Source organism: Ischnura elegans, chromosome 1, assembly GCF_921293095.1.
Source record: "Ischnura elegans chromosome 1, ioIscEleg1.1, whole genome shotgun sequence".
NCBI lineage: Eukaryota > Metazoa > Arthropoda > Insecta > Odonata > Coenagrionidae > Ischnura > Ischnura elegans.
Window position 1 is genome coordinate 137,025,760 of NC_060246.1, and position 20,166 is coordinate 137,045,925.

General features: G+C 38.0%; 1 protein-coding gene across 1 annotated transcript in view; it reads left to right on the forward strand.

Annotated features, from left to right (window-relative positions):
* LOC124170676 (28 kDa heat- and acid-stable phosphoprotein-like) overlaps positions 1 to 11,307 on the forward strand; it is a 36,149-nt gene extending 24,842 nt beyond the window's left edge. The window contains exons 5-6 of the mRNA XM_046549576.1: positions 5,077 to 5,228; positions 10,663 to 11,307. Coding sequence (XP_046405532.1) covers positions 5,077 to 5,228; positions 10,663 to 10,727 — 217 coding nt within the window. The 3' untranslated portion in view covers positions 10,728 to 11,307. The remainder of the gene's footprint in view (positions 1 to 5,076; positions 5,229 to 10,662) is intronic.
* Positions 11,308 to 20,166: the final 8,859 nt, after the last annotated feature.

Genomic DNA, 20,166 nt, shown 5'->3' on the forward strand with positions numbered 1-20,166 from the left:
AGAAAACAGGCGTTTAATGGTGTTTTTGAGCGCCAATAGCTAATTAACAAATGCTTTTCAAATAATTTTTATTCGCTCGCCGAGAACAATAATTTTAGCTTAAACCATATCCAAAACAATTTCTCTCCAGAGTTTATAATAAGCGAGCAATCGGCGAGCAAACTGAAGTCTGCAGAGCCGTTTTTTGCGGAGGTATAGAACACCCTTAACATTTAACACAATTTCGATAGCACAAAATTTCTTATAAAACAACATGAAAGAAGTGGTTCAATTTATATTGGTTCAAGGTATATGAATGGTTCAAGTATGTAGTCTTAGCTAATACAATCAGCAAACGGCAAAATCCCCACTACCTTATATGTGTATACTTCGAGTGCCATTCCGGGATTTTTGCATTGTCAAGTTTCTCTACACTAAATAAAGCCTTTAAAAATGCTTCTGTAGTAGCAACAACAAGCTCCTCCTTTCCTTTCTTTGAGTGAGTGACTGTGTGTTCAAATGATAGCTGTCGTTTTGTGGGTCCCCTTTCTTTCGCACGTTTATGAGTATCGCTACTGATGTGCTTTAACAAAGTGTCACATCTTTTGAATTAAAATCTTTTATCACAAACTTTGCACAGTAATACTCTGTCTTTCACATAACATCCTTCTCAACTAAATTCACTTACCCTGGTGTGAAGAGTATTACTAGCTTTTGGCCTTTTTAAAATTCCTATCCTTCGTTCAATATTGAAAGCTGGAACTACGATAAAAAAACAGTCTAACCCCAAAACACAACCTATCACGGTGGTGTTTTCAAACTGAGTGCTGGGTAGCTGCAGTACTATATAACTTACAAATTGTCTGAAATGTTTCATGTCGTGGGTTCCCTTTCGATACCCCTCACCCAGGTGTTGAGGGAAGATGGGACAGCAGCTAGATACAACAAAGTCGCTTAGTTTTGATTACAGCTGTTGCCTATCAGTCAGGAAAGGCAGAGAAAGAAGCGCACATAACAAAACATAATCGGATTCAAAGAAACTTGAAAAATTATTTCCCATTTATCGATCCTGAAGCATCTAGAATGAGACGCTTTCTCACCTGAAGAATTAGGTATTAGATTTGGCCAATGTCGAAATGATTTTTTTGCATTGTAGCTCAGTGGAGAGCTGAATATTCGACGATCCGTCTGCAAATAAGGAGAATCCCCTCTCCTCCTATCCTTCCTGTTCCTTCCTTCCCTTCTCCCAACTGCTAGCGCTTCGTGCTTTCAAATAACCTTACGTGTCTATGGATGTCTTAAAACGAATTGAACCGCGCAGTTAACGCACGGTGCCGTTGACGGCCGCCATGGTCACCACGGCGTCCATTTCAATCCGGCCCGGCGGTGCGCCGTGTACGGCGCGAAATACAGGCAGTGCTACATTGAGACCGATTTCTGACGAAACGACTTTTCGCCGGCCGCCGCTCACGTCACGACGCCGTGAAATTCAGGCCGCTTTCAGACGAGACGACTCTGCCACGCTGTGGGCCGTGCCGTGAACGGCGGCCCGGTCCCTGCCAGCGGCCGTGTTTAAGTCAACGAAATTGTTACATTAGACCCATACTCAAGGTATTCCTGCATTAAGTTATCCAATAACGCAGTCTAATGCGCCGCGGTGAGTCGCCGGAATTACTGCTCGGCATTGACGCGTATCGGGCGTGTGAGCTTGTATTTCCGCTCCTCCGCGGCCGCGATAAATTTCTTTCCGCGCATTTTTAATTCATAATATCTAATTCTTCAGGCAAGAAAGAGGCAGTGATAAATTTAACGGCAAATTCTGGCGGATAAATCACCACAGTGCGCGATATTACGCGGATGCGCGAGACTAAACGAGCCTATTGACCTTGGAATCGTAATGAGATAGAGCAAATGAACGTCGGCAGCGTTATACAATGAAGGCTTATGTTTTAATAGATTACGACTCATTACATATGATTTTTTCGCTAATCCACCTATAATCGCAAATAACGCGAAATTTCGTTTTAAATAACCGATTTCGCGTTATTTCGTGTTATTTCGCGTTATTTCGCGATATCGCGTCTCGCGAAATTCACGGACTTCTACGTATTAAGTTACCATATTACGTGTTTATCAGCACTTCTGAATGCTTTGGATTGCAGCTGTACTTGTATCTCATTACAAGTTCCAAAATGCTTTCTTGTACCCCCCTAGGGTTCTAGTTTTTTCAATCTATAAGTTCCATTAGCTATCATATTGTTATAATTTCAGCTTTCTTATGATGCTCAATGCTTTTACTGTTTAAATGTGTTGCAGATATGGTTCTTTCCTAATAAATGACTTAAAAAGTTATCTAATAATATGGCTAAGATCATTAAACAGAACTACTATTGGCACAAAAAAGGTAGAACGCTGAACTTGAAGCATTTGTATAAAATCCTGCCGAAGCTTCATAGAGTTGTGTCATGTATCATTTTACTCATTGTTTATTCTACTACAACAATGAATCATTAAACATTTTTTTAACAGAAACATTTGGATTCTATTGTCAAAAGAGTGAAGAGGAACATGCGAAAAACTATGAAAATGGCGAAACGGTCATCTTCATCATCTCGTCACTGTAGGCAAAATATTAGATTGGTGCATTTCAATGGTTTTTTTTATAGAGGGAACAATGTCTTCGCATTCGGAATAGCTTGTTAAAAGAAATTTCACCCCTTCATTGATATTTTAAATGGTGAGGTTTATGGAACCCAGGCCTTAAATGATGCAGTGGGAACGCAAGTACAATTATGTTATTGCTACAAAAAAAGTTGCGGTTGGGTGAAGAAAAATCTCAGGTCCAGGAAGCAATCTAAAATCACAGACTATGTGAATATATAATAATAAATTATTTGATTTCTTTAAATAATGACCATGACAAGAAATAAAAGTGAAATTTTAGATTTACAGTGTTTTCCAATTATTCGTGCCGCCTCTCCCCATTATTGGCCAGGATAATTGGGAGTTTGCCTTACTCTTATTAGAACTTTGCCAAAATGGATGGTGTATATATAATACATATTAATAAATCAATGGTAGCAATTAACGACAGGATAAAATTATTAATAACATTTTATAATTTAAGTACAGTGGAACCTCGTTAAAGCGAGTACGGGCTATAGCGACACCCCCGCTATAACGAGAGATAGCCGATGCACCGTCAATTGACCCTATAATAAGCGTGTTAAAAAATTCGTTTTTACGAGACCCTTTCGGCGTTGGCTCTCGCCATAGCGAGGGTTTCACCGCCGGAAGACTTTCATCAAGACTCCTTAACCTCTGTAATTGCTAGCGATCTGTTAGAAATGAAGTTAATGGAGTGCTCAGTTTTAAATTTATGTGGTAAACTGTCGTTCGATAAATATAATGATTGACGAAACAATGCTTTGCACGATTTTTATTCAGTGCGGTGCTTATAAATTGTTTGAACAGTCAGTCGTTATTTGAGTAAGGAAATTTAGTGATGCAAAAAAACATCGCCTTTCGTCTGGATTTATGCTTACGTTTATCGGATAGATGTTTATCTGTCGCCGCACCACTTCCGTTCCTGTATATCTGTTCGCAACAGGTATACTGGCTATTATTTGCTCCACCTCCGGTAAAGCGACAATTCGCTATAGCGAGTGTTTATTAGTACACCGTGGGGTGTCGTTATATCGAGGTTGCACTGTAATTGCTTTTTCCATCAATCCTCATCAGTTACTCCATGTTATTGATTTATTTTCATTTAGAAATTACGATAGAAATGGCATAGGTTGCCTGCGGTGTTTTTGGTGGATCTATTTTTAAATCTTTTGGTTACCTTACTTGATTGACTGAGGAACACAGAATCAACCTGTCTTTTTACTTTAATTCCAAGAAAGTAATCATGGTCACCAATATTCATCTTGAGTTCTTTCATAAAAGTTTCCTTTGTGTAATTCAAATCATTTAAACAATTACTTGCAATTATGAAATGTAAATGTATAACAACATGCAATTAGAAATATCTTCTTAGAAGCACTTACCTGATTAGCATGATTTGATACCTACTCCTTTGAAAAAAATCATAAAATTATCCATTTCCCTCCGTTAGAGTCTGCTGTTAACCATAAAAAGTTTATTGAGTTTATTCTCAAAACTACCATCAACTTTTAGACAATCAGGAGGAATCTTATAGATCTCTTATCTCAGGGTACCATTTTGAAATGTGTTTTTAACATCAATTTGATGGATGAACCAGTTTTTATAACTAAAAATGCTCAATACAGTTCTAAGTGTTTCTAAATTAGTCACTGTTGGTAAGGGTTGGCCATAGTATTAGTTGGGGATGGTGTCATGGTGTATTTTTTTGCTTGAGGTGGTGCATCAGTGTACACTGCTTTGGTTTCTACTTAAAAAGTCATTAAATTGAAAATTGACCTCTGGGATGTCAAATGTGCAAAATGATTATTACATTTTTTTTCATTTTGCTTTCTAGTTCTGGGTAAATCTAGGAAGATTCACGATTTGAGCATTGGTTTCTGAGAACCATGTGTGGCTGCGTGACTGAATGCACTAAATAAATAGATATTATAGAATGCATTTAATAGGTTAAAAATGTGGAAGCAATTGACCCTTCAGACACAGGAAGTTCAGGAGTCGGGAGATTATGAAAAAAATAGGGTCAAATACAGAAGATCCTTGATAATATCCTCGAAGAGTTGGTCATCCGAGTTATATGCATGAGGTATTTTTTGTTGGGATAGTTTTTTTGTTTTTGTAATTCTTTTAGTTTTGCGAATTAATAAAAATGCATATTCCCATGAATATTTCATCTTCAGGATTGGATATTTTCTTGTTTTCATTTCTATACGTAACCCTCAGTGCTGCAAACTTATTGGTTCAACTGTGGATGCCACTTTCATAAATGTATAATTGGAGCATTTGCCATCAGGAAAGAAATCCTTTATTCATTCAACTTCTGAAAAATTTGAGCTTTCGTAAGCTCTATGGAATTTGAGTTGTCAATTATGTAAGTGTAACTTTTAGTGTATCTTTACTTTTCTTGGTTTGACAGTGAGTTTTGGATTTCAGGGAAGCTTTGGAAGCTGAAAGGGCTCAGGCTAACTATCAACGTTTGCATGCCAAAGGGAAGACAGAGGAGGCAAGGGCTGACTTAGCTCGGCTGGCTATCATTAAGAAACAGCGTGAGGAAGCTGCAAAGCGTCGGGAAGAAGAAAGGATGAGTAAGTAGTAAACACATTTAATTATTTCTCATGGCCAGGGAGCAACATGCATGCTCCATGTGGCATTACTCCTTATCCTTAAATTTCCCCTGCTTATTGTTGCTATATAAAACACATCAAAATACAGGATGCATGTCATTACAAGTTAACCTTCTCCATTTTGTATTGACAAAAACTTCACGAATGTGTTTTACTTCATTAATGTTGCACAACTTATAAATGAACAATCACAATATATAGTCACTTTTGTCTGTGCATCAGTTTGTAGTTAAATAGCATAGTATCCAAGGTCTTCACTGAGGCCTATCTCTGACAAAGCTAATATTTCAGTTACACTAGAGTTACATTTTTTTCCCAGTAGTGGTAATTCCAAGTTTTCCTTTTAAATCCAACAGCCGTTGGTTCACACGTTCAATGTCTTTCTCCGAGAAGTAATACATTCGTCCTAAGCCTCTTGTGGTAGGAGTTTCCACATAACAAATGACATTATTTACAGGAACATTGCAAATATCTTCTTTCTCTTTTGGCCAGTCAAATGATAAAGAATTTCACTTTTATATCACATAGATAAACATCCTTTGACATAAGTAGCCCAAAAAACCAGTGATTGTCATACAAGCAGGCCTCAAAAGAATTAGTACAAGTTTTTGTCAAAATTTCTTCCCAACTTGGCTTTATCAAGAAATTGTGGACAGAACTGTATGTGGTATCAAAGCTGATTTTTTTTGTCGCATTGATGTTATTTGAAATTGGTATAAAAGAATGGTAGCTACGAGTGCCCGGGATTGTTTTTGCATGGCACCAGCGAGTTTCTAATTGTTGCCGAATCATAGATAATTGTTTTTTTTTTAAACGTAAAATGAAATTTTATCCACCTTGTACTTGCAGAACTCATTTTCAATGGAAGTCATTGTGTTACCCAGATCCCGCTGAAGGCTTTCTCTTGTAAGAATGCACTTAACTGTTCCACCTATCCCATCACATGGAGATTTCCCATGACTAGTTGAAAAAAATGACCAAGAAGCATGTAAGACAAAGTCTAGGTGATGATGGCACAGGTTTATAAAGTTTTTACAGTTCTTATATAGGCCAGTACAACCATCACTGAAATATTGCACTTTCTTTACTTCAAGGAAATTTTCCTTTAAAAACTGAATGACTATTTTTTGCATTTCAAATACGAAAGCTACATCATGTTCTAGATCGTCAGAAAATACACACAAACTTGACACACAGAGATCTTTCTTCAGCTGTCCACGAGTATAAATTACCGCTGGATGTAGGGAAAAACCATCCTGATTCCAGTGATGACCCTGAACCTCATCTTGTATTACCTACATAATGGCAGTTTTCGCAGAAATCCAGCAAAACAATGGCTTCATCTGGCTGTAGGTTATTTTTTAGTTCTTTCAGGTGTCTCGCCTGGGATTTGTTTATGAAGGAATGTTGGAGAGGTTTTTCTAGATTGTTCACCCGACTATTGATGTATTCATCCTGAGTCACTGTTAATCTAATTTATTGGGTCGGATCTGTTGTCACCCATGCACTGTATGTTACTTCATCTTCAGGGTCCCATTCATAAAATTTACTTTTCAGATGTTCCTTCAGTCGTTTGTCGGACATACATTCTGAACAGTGCCGTAACATGCAATACCTGTTATCTTTGGAACATACCAAGTAGTCAAATAGGTCATTGTACGTCTCCTCTATAGAGCATGCATGGAGAAGAAGTGATGCATTCTGATGGATAGCACAGACACACACAGAATGGGTTCCAGAGGAGCCTGCCAACACGCACCATTTAGGTCGCAACAGACAGAATTTTGAAAACCCGATTTTTACATGTGGGAATTCAAATTAAAAAGCTGCATACAGCTCATTTAGGTTACTTAGAAGTAACCTCTTTTGCTTGTGGACATTTTTGGACACACTCACCTTATCATTCATTCCTGGTATAAGGCGTGAATACTCGTAATTTTATTAAATTAACTGAACTAAGTCCACTGCAGTTTGTTCTGTTTTTGCCCCTCCTTGGTTCTGGTATGGCTATGATGCCTTTCATTCTTAGTATTCCCTAGCATGCTGAATTGTATATTCACTAACATTAATTTCGGTGGCTACTTTTTTCCTACTCCATGAAGTCGGAGCTAGTGTTAGTAGCTGAATTATCTCTCGCTGACTGCCTTCTGTCACCAGTTTTTCTTTTAATAACCCAACTAGCACATTCATATCGCTTTATCAAGAACTTCTGAATCACGCTCTGGAAGGAAATCTTTATCCAGTACTTTGAAAACCTTTTTGTTCAAAGTAGAACAACATTAATGAAGTAAAATACATTTGTGGAGTTTTTTGTCAATACAAAATGGAGAAAGTTAACTTGTATTGACATGCATCCTGTATTTTGATGTGTTTTATATGGCAACAATCAAGTTTTCCCCAGCAATGATGGGTAAGTGCGATAAATTCCTTAAAATATTCTATTTCAAAAATATATTTTTCTTATCGGGAGAAAAACAACCTTCACGTAAAAAATATTTTAATTTTTGAACGTATTATGTACTATATTCATGTTGTAAATATTTGCTTAGATATAGAAAACAGTTAACACAAGCATTTCATCACACTTGAAGGAGGACCCAACACTGACTACCAGAGTCGTGAAAAGGGATTTTTTTTGCATAAATTTTTTTTTAACAACAAAGCAACCAAAAAGCCATGAATTTTATTTTTACAGGTGGTGGGTCATACCTTAAGGGATATCAGAAAAATTAATTTAGCTTGATTCAGATATTGCCTCAGGTCAAAATTTGATGTTTTATAGAACCATGTTTTTGATGCAAAATTTTCTAAAATCTTATGTAACATATGAGTTTAGAGAATTTCCAATATTCCTTAGGATATTTTTCAATTAGGTTTTGGAATCCTCATGACTTCTATAGTAAACCTGCAAATTTTCATAAGAATCGGATGAAAACTATGGCTGAGACAAATTATTTCCCTCTGGAGGTACAAGTGCCTCTGGAGACCGCATTCATTGAAAAACTGCTGTTTCACCCAAACTTCAAATGGTCGTGAAAAAAAACTATTAGAGATAGCCAAGAAATATTTTACACTGTTTCATTCCTGCATGGAAGGATGAAAATTGGCAAGTTTCATCAAAATCCGAGTCGGTGGGTGTCATGCCTGGATGAACTGACATGGAATGACCCACAGCTAAAAAGATAGAACTATCTTCAGCACGTTTTCCATTATAGGAAAGACAATTTTAACCCCATGAAGCCAACTTCATTATCCTTTAGGCTCGCGTTTGCTGGATAATATTATGTTGTATATTTAAAAATGTATTCAAACCAAACTTAAGGTTAAATCGACGGGTGAGTGCAAATATTACTTGTGCCTAAATTTATAAGCAGTGATCTGATGTGAGGAAGTAAAATTGCATTTCTGTTAATGATCATATTTTTTGGTGATACATTCTCATAATCTACTGTAAAGCTCGTGAGAAAAATCATTGCATTTGAGTTTAATTACATTTATATAATCAAAAGTGAAAATTTTGAATACTGTAGACTCTTATTATTACGAAGCAAACAGTGGCGGCTGGTGGTGATATATCCAGGGTGTGCATTAGAGAAGATATATACGATGATGAAAAACGGCATGAAGTTGAAATGAATGTTGTTAAGTGGTACTGAATGCATTGACAGACTAAGATCCGTGCGCACTCGCGTCGTGTTGAGTCTCCTCCCAGCACCCATTTGAACATGGCATGCCCCCGTGCTTACTTCATCCCACCTAAGCACCTGCAAGCGATCACATGGACAATATGCGGCCGGCGCGATGCCATAGGATCGCATACTAGTAGAGTGGTGAATTCGCCAAGGAGATAGCAGTAGCATTTGGAGCTTCATATCCCATCTCTGTGTGGACAGGATTTTAATCTTTCTCTTTGCAAAGGATGGTATAGTTTTCTTTCATAATTCATTCGTCTTTGGGTGTGCAGTTGCTAACATGTGTATATGCACGCATCGCCACTGGAAGCAAATCGTTGGTCCCGACAAAATGGCCTATCCAATCTATGGTAAAAGAAACATTATTACGAAATTTTCATTATTACGGAATTATGAACCTCGGTCGCGCTTCTCTGGCTACAAAAAGAACTGTATTACAAGGTTCCACAAATAAGCAGCAGCATTTAAGTGGATGTACACAATGCTGCATTATAACTATCGCACGATGCTTAAGTTCTCCTCGTGCACTGTGCACAAGACGTCAATTGTGGTTCTATTTTCAGTAGGAGATACTAAGTATGCACGCAAAATCATATGATTAGCTTCATTTCTGTAGAATCATTGTGACCTACTCATTATCACTCGTAAATTGAACGTAAAGTAAGACCTCTTCTTAAGAAAACACAATTTACTAACTTCCAGAGATACGAAAATTGAAAAAAGTTAAAGCGTACCCAAAATTTCAAATTTGGCACCTTTTGAGTTGCCGATGCAATGCTGTGTAGCGTAAAGGAACTCCCACTTTGGGTATAATCTGAACAAAGTATCACGTATGATGCAAAGTCAGTAACTGTTCAGCATTTTGCCCATTCTTCTTTCCTGCAGACAGCTTTTTTCGGCTCCGGCTGCATTGTACACCCAGCTAGATCAGTTCGTCACAATAGTGAGTTCACGCAAAATTTTATAGCAGTGTTGCATTCCGCAGAATAATCACACTTCTTGCTGCCTTGCATTGCATTATGAACTATAGATTCTTATAAGAAACGTTAATACGAACTTCCTTATTACAAACCTACGGTTTTTTGGTCCTGTGAACTTGGTATTAACGAGAGTCTACTCTACCACCCATGCTGATCGAAAGGTAGTTCCAACCGCTTCGACCTCATCTGCAGATGTAAATTTTTGGTAGAACATTTTCATTAATGCCTAAAGCACTTTAATAAAATATTTTATGCAAAGGTGTTAAATAATAATTAATTTGCTGGTTTGCATGATGGTATTCACTGCTTGAGAAAATATTGAGTGTGATTGCATCACATGCAGGAGCAAAATTGAAAGTAATGGGATCGTACTGATTACTTTTATAAAGAGTAATTTGTTATTGAATTGAGTAACAAATGTGGCCCCGTAATTGTTATTCAGCCTGACATAACATTTTTTTAGTACATGCCATGCATGAGCACGTTTTATTTAGTTTCTTTAGTATTTTTCATCCTGTTTGCATGTGGCAACATGACATCCGCCTTCTTCCTTTCTGGCCCTAGCATTTGGGGAACCTTAGAAACTTGAAATTTGGTACATTATTATTCTTGAATTTTCTGAGTGGGGAAAATTAAAGAAATTATACTTAGCACTGTGGATGATTTATATTTTATTTTGTAGAAGCCATTGTAGTAAGTCACAGTGAGTTTTTACTTTTTCAGGTAAGGAAGCTGCAAAGCAAACAAAGACAAAGGAAGTGAACAAGGCACTTGGGAAAAGGACATGATGAACACAGGAAATGTTAAATGTTTGAGTGATTAACTTGGTGGACCATCACCATTGGATGCTCCTAATCTTAAAGAATTATTACCCAAACATGAAATTGTAAATTCCATTGGACTCTTGATGAGCACTCTGGTTCTGATTGAAGTAGGTCTTTAATTATCTCGGAAATCTTTGAATGCTTTCTTTAAACATGTAATCTCATGGCAGCCATAATGAGATTTTATGACCCATTCTGATGGTTTTTAATTTTTGAATGGTTTTTCGTTAGAATGAAATGCAATTTTTGCCATGATTTCTTTTTCCAAGTCTAACATTGGCTTAATGGCATAGGGGCGAGAAATTTGTCCAAGAGGTACTTCTTGAGCTCTGTTGTGAATGTGAAATCCTTAATAATATTTATTTCACTTTCCATCAGATCTCAGTGGTAGCTAGTTGCTAAGCTGTGAATGCTACCAGCCATTATCCTCTTCTGTGGTCCCTGTGGAAGTTTATCTCCCATTAATATTTCCCATGGTACAAGTTGTGTACTATAGATATTATGACATTATCTTGTTTGACTAATAAAATGAACTGAATTGTCACTGTTTGATTGCTCATGCTTTGATTTTTATCAGGCCTTTTCAGTTTCAGCTGAAATATTGGCACACCACTCCTTGATTTTTTCTTAAAGATAGGTACATGGTTATTTTAGTTATTGATTTTTACATAGTTTTTATACCATATATCTCTTTTGGATTGATTAATGCTTCTCAAATGCTGATTTACTAGTGGTGTTCATTTGTCAAGAGAGGTAAGTTTGGAAAATTAACCTGTAAATGCAGTTTGTATCTCAAACCATGACTTATTTTAGTTGCTCCAGTTTAAAAGAAACACCCATGGTATAAAGACATTTATGGCCTGCCTCTTTTCTCCTTTTTAGTGGTAAAATGCCCTTTCTTATTCTTATTGGGAAGACATTATTACATGAAATGGTGCTACATTTGAGTCCTTGGTACCCAGGTATCAAATGTCTTTGGTTGTGCTGTATTCCTTCAGGTGGTAGGCCATTGTATGCAAGATGTAACTTTTGCAGTGCAAGAATGTAATCTGGTGAACACCATCTTAATGTATCAGATGGGGTCAATTCTTTGCATCAGATATTTGTACTCAGTTGTAAGGATTGTCATCATCCTGATATTCGTCTGAAAGTATTTCTTGATGGAAACTTCTATGTCTTTGGTGCTGAGGTGAATGATTGGTGGATGTTAGTTTTGTTTGTGGTTGAAATCTCCTTTTTTGTAATGCTTTGATCTTCTGGATGGTTTTAAAAGCCAATTTTCCTAAGAGTTGACTTAAAGTGTTCATTTACAATGTGTTTTTCTTCTTTTAATTGGCATGGCACCTCCCAAAAATAATTTATGCCAAGGGGGAAAGGCTTTTTTTCCTGGAAAATGTGCTGAGTACATTGTTTTCCTCATTAGGGTACAAAGTACATGTATGTATAGATGTGAGTGTCACATAGGGTTTTCTTATTTAGCAAAGCATCGAGATAAAGCAGACAAGCAAGCACACGTCTTTGATCTTCATTTCATACGAAAGGAATGTTTGGGAAGTCATGAAATATCAGTGAATATTACACAAAAAGTTGTAAAAATCTTACTTCCTTGATAGTTTAAATGGTGGCTTTTTTCATCCTTGCACAAATACATGTACATAATTATCTTCAATATGTCTCATTGCCCACAGGTCATTACCAACATGCTATTCAGATGGTTCTTCTTTAATGGTTACACTTATTTTATGACATGAATATCCTTTATTTGTTCAAAGATTTTTAATTTTACTGTGCTTTAAAATATTTTTATTTCCTTTAAAGATTGCTAAGTCCTGGGTAAGAACTAGATCCTAAGAACTGGATAAGAGTATTCCATAAAATATGTACATATATGTATGTTGTCATATACATACGTAGTCAGGAAAATTGCACCAATAATTTGGAAAGTCACTAATGTTCTGATAATTTCCTGTTGTAAATCAAAGTGCTCTTATATTTTCTTAGTCTCTTGGTGGGCAATCTACAATTTTCATGATGTACAATGAGATCATTAGGAAATAGTTCACTAATCACCTCATGCATACGGTTTCAAGCTGCACAATTTATCAGCTTTTACCTTAGAATGCTTCATATAAAGATTGGGGTGAATGAGCTACCAGTTGTCACTCAATGAAGTTTTTATACATTTTCATTTTGATAGATCAGCCCCTAGGTGCTGTGATGCTAGTTACCTCTTGTGTACAGGGATGCCGACTTACAAAAAATATTGGCCTCTGTGCTGGGAGAAGAGAGGAAATCACCCTAGATAAGCTGCTTCTTAAATATTTGTCGAATTCTGCTTCTATTTTACATTAATGCTCACACATAGCTGGGTGAATTTAGCTCTGTATTTTATGAGTGATTGCAAGCATTTAATGGAGTAAGAATTGATACATTTTCTGATGTGGAATGATTTGCAGAATTCGTGAGAGTGATTGTAGAATATATAGTTGGAGAAACAGAATCTAGTCTAAAAAATTCATTGGGAATGGAAGAAGCATGTTGGAGGGCAGAGCATGTGAATCTAGAGGTTGGACACACTTCTGGATAACTCGTAAAGTCAAGGAATTTTATCACATCTGGAAAGTCGGGGAACGTCTATAAGAATTACATATAAATCTGTAAAAATCATAATTGCTGTGTAAGTTAAATGGTGAAATTTCTCTTCCCTCAAACTCGTTGGTATACCTCTTCCACGGTATACAGTAAGGGGGATGTTGCCCAGAGGATTTCATGAAGAGAATGTGGAGGCTACATATATGACTTTTGACCTTATGTATATCACATGCGGCAATTGTGGTTTGGAGGAATATATATAGACCTACGTAGGCATGGATGCATGGGTGTACCCAGCGAGGGGCAGGGGCGGGGCAGCTGCCCCCCTCTAGAAGCAAAAATCGCAAAAGTCTAAGCAAAATCAGTACTGAATTGAAACGAAAGCATTCAACAAATGTTATTTAAACCCATGATAATTTATATGTATTAGTATAAGATATGTAACTAAAATAAAACTACTTTTTCAAGGAAATAATCTCATAAACTAGTGTCACCACTTGGTTTGCCCCCCTCTAGACCATGGCTTCACCCCCCACCCCTTGTTATGATTCTGGGTTAGCCCTTGCATGGATGCATTACTGCTTTGACAATGGTCATTTCAGATGTACAGGGTGCTCACAAACCGTGAAAACAGATAAATGAAATGCAGCAGAATTGGGCAGGGAAATGTCTGATATTTTGGAATCTCTTACGAAATGTGGGAGTTACTAAATAGGTAGTTAGCACCATATGCAGTGCAGCACAGTGTGTCATTGATATTCTCCTCCTATGTTCGGACGTTCTCTTTACTCTGTGCCAGCAAGAAGAGAATATGTCAGTATGTCAGCCCCCGTGCTGTACTTTCTAATTGAATGAAGAAGAAATTTAAGCCTTATGGAATCATATCTGGAGTGGAGCTGTTATGTACTCAAATGCCACACCTCCAGAATTTGTTACAATACACTTTCCTATGATGCACCTCTTCATCAGAAATTTCCATTAATGTTATATCATAGCTGAAACACCTAAGTCATCTCATGAGTGGAAAATTTACTCAAGTGTGTCGATTTCTACTCGTGTTTACCCAAATTTGTTTTGGTGTACTTATGGTATGTTTTAAAAACAAGTACATAGTAAGCAATTTTTCGAAATTATGGAAAAAACTCAGGGAAAATACAGGTAGATAAATGTTATCTCCCCGATTTAGAAGGAATTAATCAACCTGAGACGTGATGGCTGTAATAAGGATAGTATGGAGGCATATAGAAAAGGTGAATGTGAACAGGATATGAACGTTTGCTCCTTGAACTATGAAAGTTATGTAGAGTATGAAAGGATGATAGAGATGTGTGTCAGGTGACTCATTCCTACTAAACTGCTATGTTTACATTATTGTTTATTTATTTCCATTACCCCATAAACAGCACATTTATGGCTTTTACAATGGGGAATTAACAATGAAGGACATTTACACACGCCCATGCCCTGGATAAGGGTAACTTACCCAGGCAGGACTCGAACCCGCGACCTTCGGTTTGGCATGCGAGAACTTTACCCCACCGCCACCGAGGCCGGCTCATTTTTGACTCATTTATAATCCTTTTATGGGTAAGAATGTATAAGTGTTGCTAGGCAAGTAAGTAGGTTGCTCCCCAAGCAACCTGGCAGGCCAGGTTGTTTGGGGAGGGGTCGAAAACCAGGAGGGGAAATTTTTGAAGTACAAAGTACCAAGTAGAGGGTTTTAAACTAATTTCTAAACTTTTCATAATCGAAAAAAACTTCACTTTTCAAAGAAATCTTTTCTAAATTCTTGATTTATTTTAATATTTGGTTTCCTTTGTGATGCAAAGTAAGTGTGCTTTTATAGTTCAGGGGGGGTGTCCCCCCTCTTGCTACGTCACTGGTGTGAGACGAGGCTGTTGCCCTAGCAGTTTTTACATCTATGGAGAGGAGATGGTGTGGGAGACATTGGATGAACTGAATGAGGGAGTTAAAGTGTGGGGATTGATGTTTTTAAATGTTGAGGTTTGCAGATGATGCAACACTGATTGTGTAGTTGGTGAAAAGGTTTCAGTCACTCGTGCATTTGATAAGTGGTGAAAATATTATGGCTAGAAGATTAATTGCTAGAGGAAAAGCTATACCATTGTGGCGTAATTCCACCGGAAAAAAAATAAAAAAAGACAGGATCGTTCAAACTTAAATATATTTTCACAACTATTCAAACGAACAAAAGATAAGTGAGGTGGGGACCAAAGGACCACCATTCATGGATTAGCAATGTGAAGGGATTTGGCGTGCAGGTGCAGCAGGGTTAGAAGCAGTGGTATGGCAGTAGAGGTGTGCGTTCAGGGCATGCAGCGTAGATGTGCGGGCAAGCCTGTTAGCCAAGACGTGTGGGTGAGGCATTCAGGCAAGGCGGAAAACGATTTGAAGAAGAGAGCCTGCACTCAGCAAAGGAGAGGTCCACTGCAAATTTGTGATTCACAGAAGAGAGAGGTGCTTGTGCTGACTTCCAGTGCCTTTAGAGCAAGGAAGGGGAAGAATATGCTGCTCCACCACTGGCAAAGTACAGAACCAAAAAAACAAGGAAATAGAGTCAATTCTTTATAGCACCAATACTTAACATACTCTGCTGCCTTGAGCTACTTTGTTCATCATAATTGTATCGAACAATAAATGCTCAAAAAATAATTATTTTCAATTAATAAAAATCAAATGTTATGTAATGGTTACAAAAAATGAGGAGAGGAGCTTTTATGAGATACAAAGTTGCCCAGGATGCAGGGATGAATTTTCAACAGGGAGAGGAATTACTTGAACCACTGGCCTTGTGAGTTTCTTATGCCGTAGGTAGGTAAACCACATGCACAACTCAAACCTGTTTTAGTGACATCGATACTACTCTTGCCAGACACCACAAGAGAGGGGGTGTATTGGGTTCATGCGCAAGGACCAAATCACCAGTGTGGAAGGTTACACAGGATTTCCACTGGGTCAGGTTCTCCAACTCCATCTCGGCCGACGTTTCGATGGGTGAGTTGTCCATCGTCTTCAGGGCATGTCGAGTCTAGAAAATCGTCCTCCTTATATATGGAAGACGGCGGTATCAACCGGGGCAGGTGTTGTGTGATTGGTCGAGAGCTTCCCGCCTTTTTCCTCGTTCCTCACGAATGCTCCTCAGCACTGGTTTCCATGAGGCGCTCAGAGTGTGGCTAGACTCTGAGCGCCTCATGGAAACCAGTGCTGAGGAAACCAATCACACAACACCTGCCCCGGTTGATACCGCCGTCTTCCATATTTAAGGAGGACGATTTTCTAGACTCGACATGCCCTGAAGACAACTCGTCCATTGAAATGTCGGCGGAGATGGAGTTGGAGAACCTGACCCGGTGGAAATCCCTTGTAACCTTCCTCAATTCTATACGCCGGGAAAGCCTACGATCATTCTTCACCAAATCACCAGGTTTCAATCCACAATGGCAAGAGTCCACTTTGTTTCTGTTGTTGAGTGTGGAGATATTCCAGATGCCATCTTTTACAAATCCTTTGGAAGTGAGACTGCACTATCTTCCAGTGGTTTAGTCTGTTGAGGGGAATGCTTGAATGATCTTTCATTGATGGAGAGCTAAGAGGTGTGTCAATAAGGAAATTACCTGGAGTGAGAGCAGATACTTCTGATGGGTGTGAAGAAAGAGGTGTAAGAGGTTGTTTAGGTTTAGCATGGCTTCCACTTGAGAAGTCAAATTGATGAATTGGATAGGGTGATTTCCGATTATTTTTTTTATTGCCTGAATTGAAAGATTATTATTCCTGGAGTGCATATTCCACGCTTTTAGATTTCTAAATGGCAATACCTATCTATTATTCGTGATTAAATGAAAAGTGAAAATTTTCAAGCACGCGAAAACATGACGGCTAAGTATGATTGCTAGGTAAAGCCCATGTGATGTCAGGCTGCTGCTGTGTGAGGCAATGAATGCTGTTACGATGCAGGATGCTTGCTGCTGAGTATGGCGGTAGCGTAGAGTACTCTGCTAGCAGGTAGCGCTTAGCTTAAATAAGGATTATTAATACCCTATCAAACGAAGGAAACTTTCCAACCATAGGCAATTTTAATAGTTGATTATTAAGAGATGTTTCCCTGAGCTCTGTGCCTCATGCATGCATTGGTTATCTCAGAAGATGTGAAACTCCTATCTACTCGTATAGCATCTAGGTCCCTATGACATCACATGGAGTAGCATCACATGGGTGCCAATCAGACCTTTTTCAAATGAGGTTAAAATTGACCATTAATATTCGTCTAAACTGGGATTTCTAAAATCAAATAATTTGTATATAATGAATACAATAATGGTGGGTAACGAATTGCAATCAATGCCTTTCGTTTTCTTTGATGAAGGAAACTACCCTATTGAAGTCAATACCTATGTCTTTTCCTAGAACCCAATGCAGATGATGATTAGCGCTCTAAATAGCACTTTCCCATAATCCACCTTGGTAGTGTGCTGTGGGAGGAATAAAATGCTGACTGAAAAAGAATAGTTGTGTATCCTTAGCATTCTTGTAGATGTTTCTTTTTAATTATAGAAGAAGCTCCAATGAAAGTACATACATAGTTCCACAATCAGAGTGTATATTTTTAGGAGTTCCTCTATGGGAAACAAAACAGGTGATGAATGCTTCCGATGTAAGATCAGTTATTACTTCCAAGTGCACTACCTTAGTTGCAAAACAAATAAATACACACAAATAAACTTGGATTGGTGGAACATACTTCATTGTATGAATTTTAACGTGAAAAGGTCCCTCATAATTCATTCCTGTTGTTTCAAAGGCTCATGACCAGTTAATTCTTTGTTTAGGAAGGTCTCCCATAATAGTGGCAGAACATTCTTGGGTTGCCATCTGACAATGAGACATTTATTGCATTTGAAAATGCGTGAAAAAATGACAGAACTTGGCAACAGGATCCAAAATTTGATGCTGCTGCATATTCTTTTTCAGATACATTTGAGAATCTATGCAATTGTAGTATTGAGGTCAAGATTGGACTACGTAGCATAATAACAGCAATTGATGGTAATTAATGCCAAAATTCATTCCATTAAACAGAGGTATTAGAAGGCAGGTTTTCATTCCACTTTAGTCCTTAATAACTGAAGAAGACATTTGGCGTGAAAAACTATGGGACAACCATCACCAGGGATGGTAAGTCCTTGCAATGGTAGAAAGTACATATAAAGCATTTTGTCAAAGGACTCTCAGAATTCTCTGAGTAAGGGAAGTCATTAATTGATGTATTCTGTTTTACCCCAAGGAGGCAGTGAAGTGGTTGTTTACATGCTGCAACAAAACTGGGGTTTCTATTTCTTCTTCAACATATGAGAGGAGGGAGAGAGAGAGATGCTCCACCCTTGCGAAGCAGTAGTTTTAACCTCTTTTGGAGAGCAATGTCATCACTGAGGTCATTTGCTCCCATAACAATATCATTGACAAATATCTGAGATTTGAGAGCATTAGCAGCAAGAGTTAGTTCTAGAGTAGTTAGCTCTATCTGCTGCTAGTTGATGAAGTGTCCTCATGGCCATAAACTTACCATTTCACCATGAACTTACCATTAGCTTATTATACCATAGGTTACCTTTGTCAATTTATACACCTGAGAGAGGATATGCTGAACACAAAAGCAATTCTGACCCTTTATCTATTAAGGTTGATACATACAGTCCGGCCGCCGAGAGTTGTCCGTTGACAGCTCAGAAGAAGGGGTGGGGAACCCTTTGCCAAAACGGTTTGCAGCCAATCGCCGTCCCCCAAGCGTACCTCACACCCTCGCCTAGTCAAGCAACGTTGTCACATGCAAATGAATCACCAAAACAAGCCTGAATCACCAAAACAAAACTTTACATAGATTGTCTCTTTGCTCTTGCGTGCGTTCTTAGTTCACTGTGCTGTAGGTGTTGCTGTGGTGGTGTTCTGGATAGTTACTTGTGCTTTTTCCAACGCTTTTCACGAAAACTTCTCAGCGCTTTTGGCGGAAGTATTTCAATTTCTCAATTATGTGGCATTTTAAAAGCATAGGATAAAACAAATAGAAGGAAAATTACTTGCTTTATTTAATGTCAAATCAGAAACTGCATTTGGTTCACTGGAGTCCTTTCTATGATTGTTTTTTTCCTAGAGTTATCATTTACACTCCAGCATTTAAATTAGCAGCATTTTTCTATATTTTACTTCAATTACCAGTTCGTTTGAGGGCAATACGTGATATTTGCGCGATCGCTATTTTTCTCAGTGAGGGCAGAGTAGTAGGAAAGTAAAGGATAAAAAGATAATGCTGACCGCGACTCTTCCGTTGGCCCTTCACGCCCGTCGTCCCTTCCGGCTCCTTTCCTCACGGAAGCCTTTTGTTTACATGTGAATTGGGCGTTTCCCTTTCTGACCTGGCAACATTGCCCCCTACCCCTTCTAGCTGTCAATGGACAACTCTCGGCGGCCAGACTGTACATACAGTAGATTCTGGTTAATTGGGACATATCGGGACTTGTGCACTTTGCCCCAATTAAGCGGATGCCCCGATTAGGCGAACTCTCTTGTACATGGGCATAAAAAAACTTTGGAATGGTAGAAATAAGACTAAAGAATGTTTATAATGCAACATAAGTTCATTAAACTGTTTAATTATTAAATCAGCGAGTTTAGTTTATTTATTATCATTTTTAAGAATTATAACATTAAAAAAAAATATTTTTCACAGCCTCGGGCGATGCTGAATGAATGTCTTTTACTAAGTCCTATTGTAGAAAAGTCCTATCCTCTTGCGGAT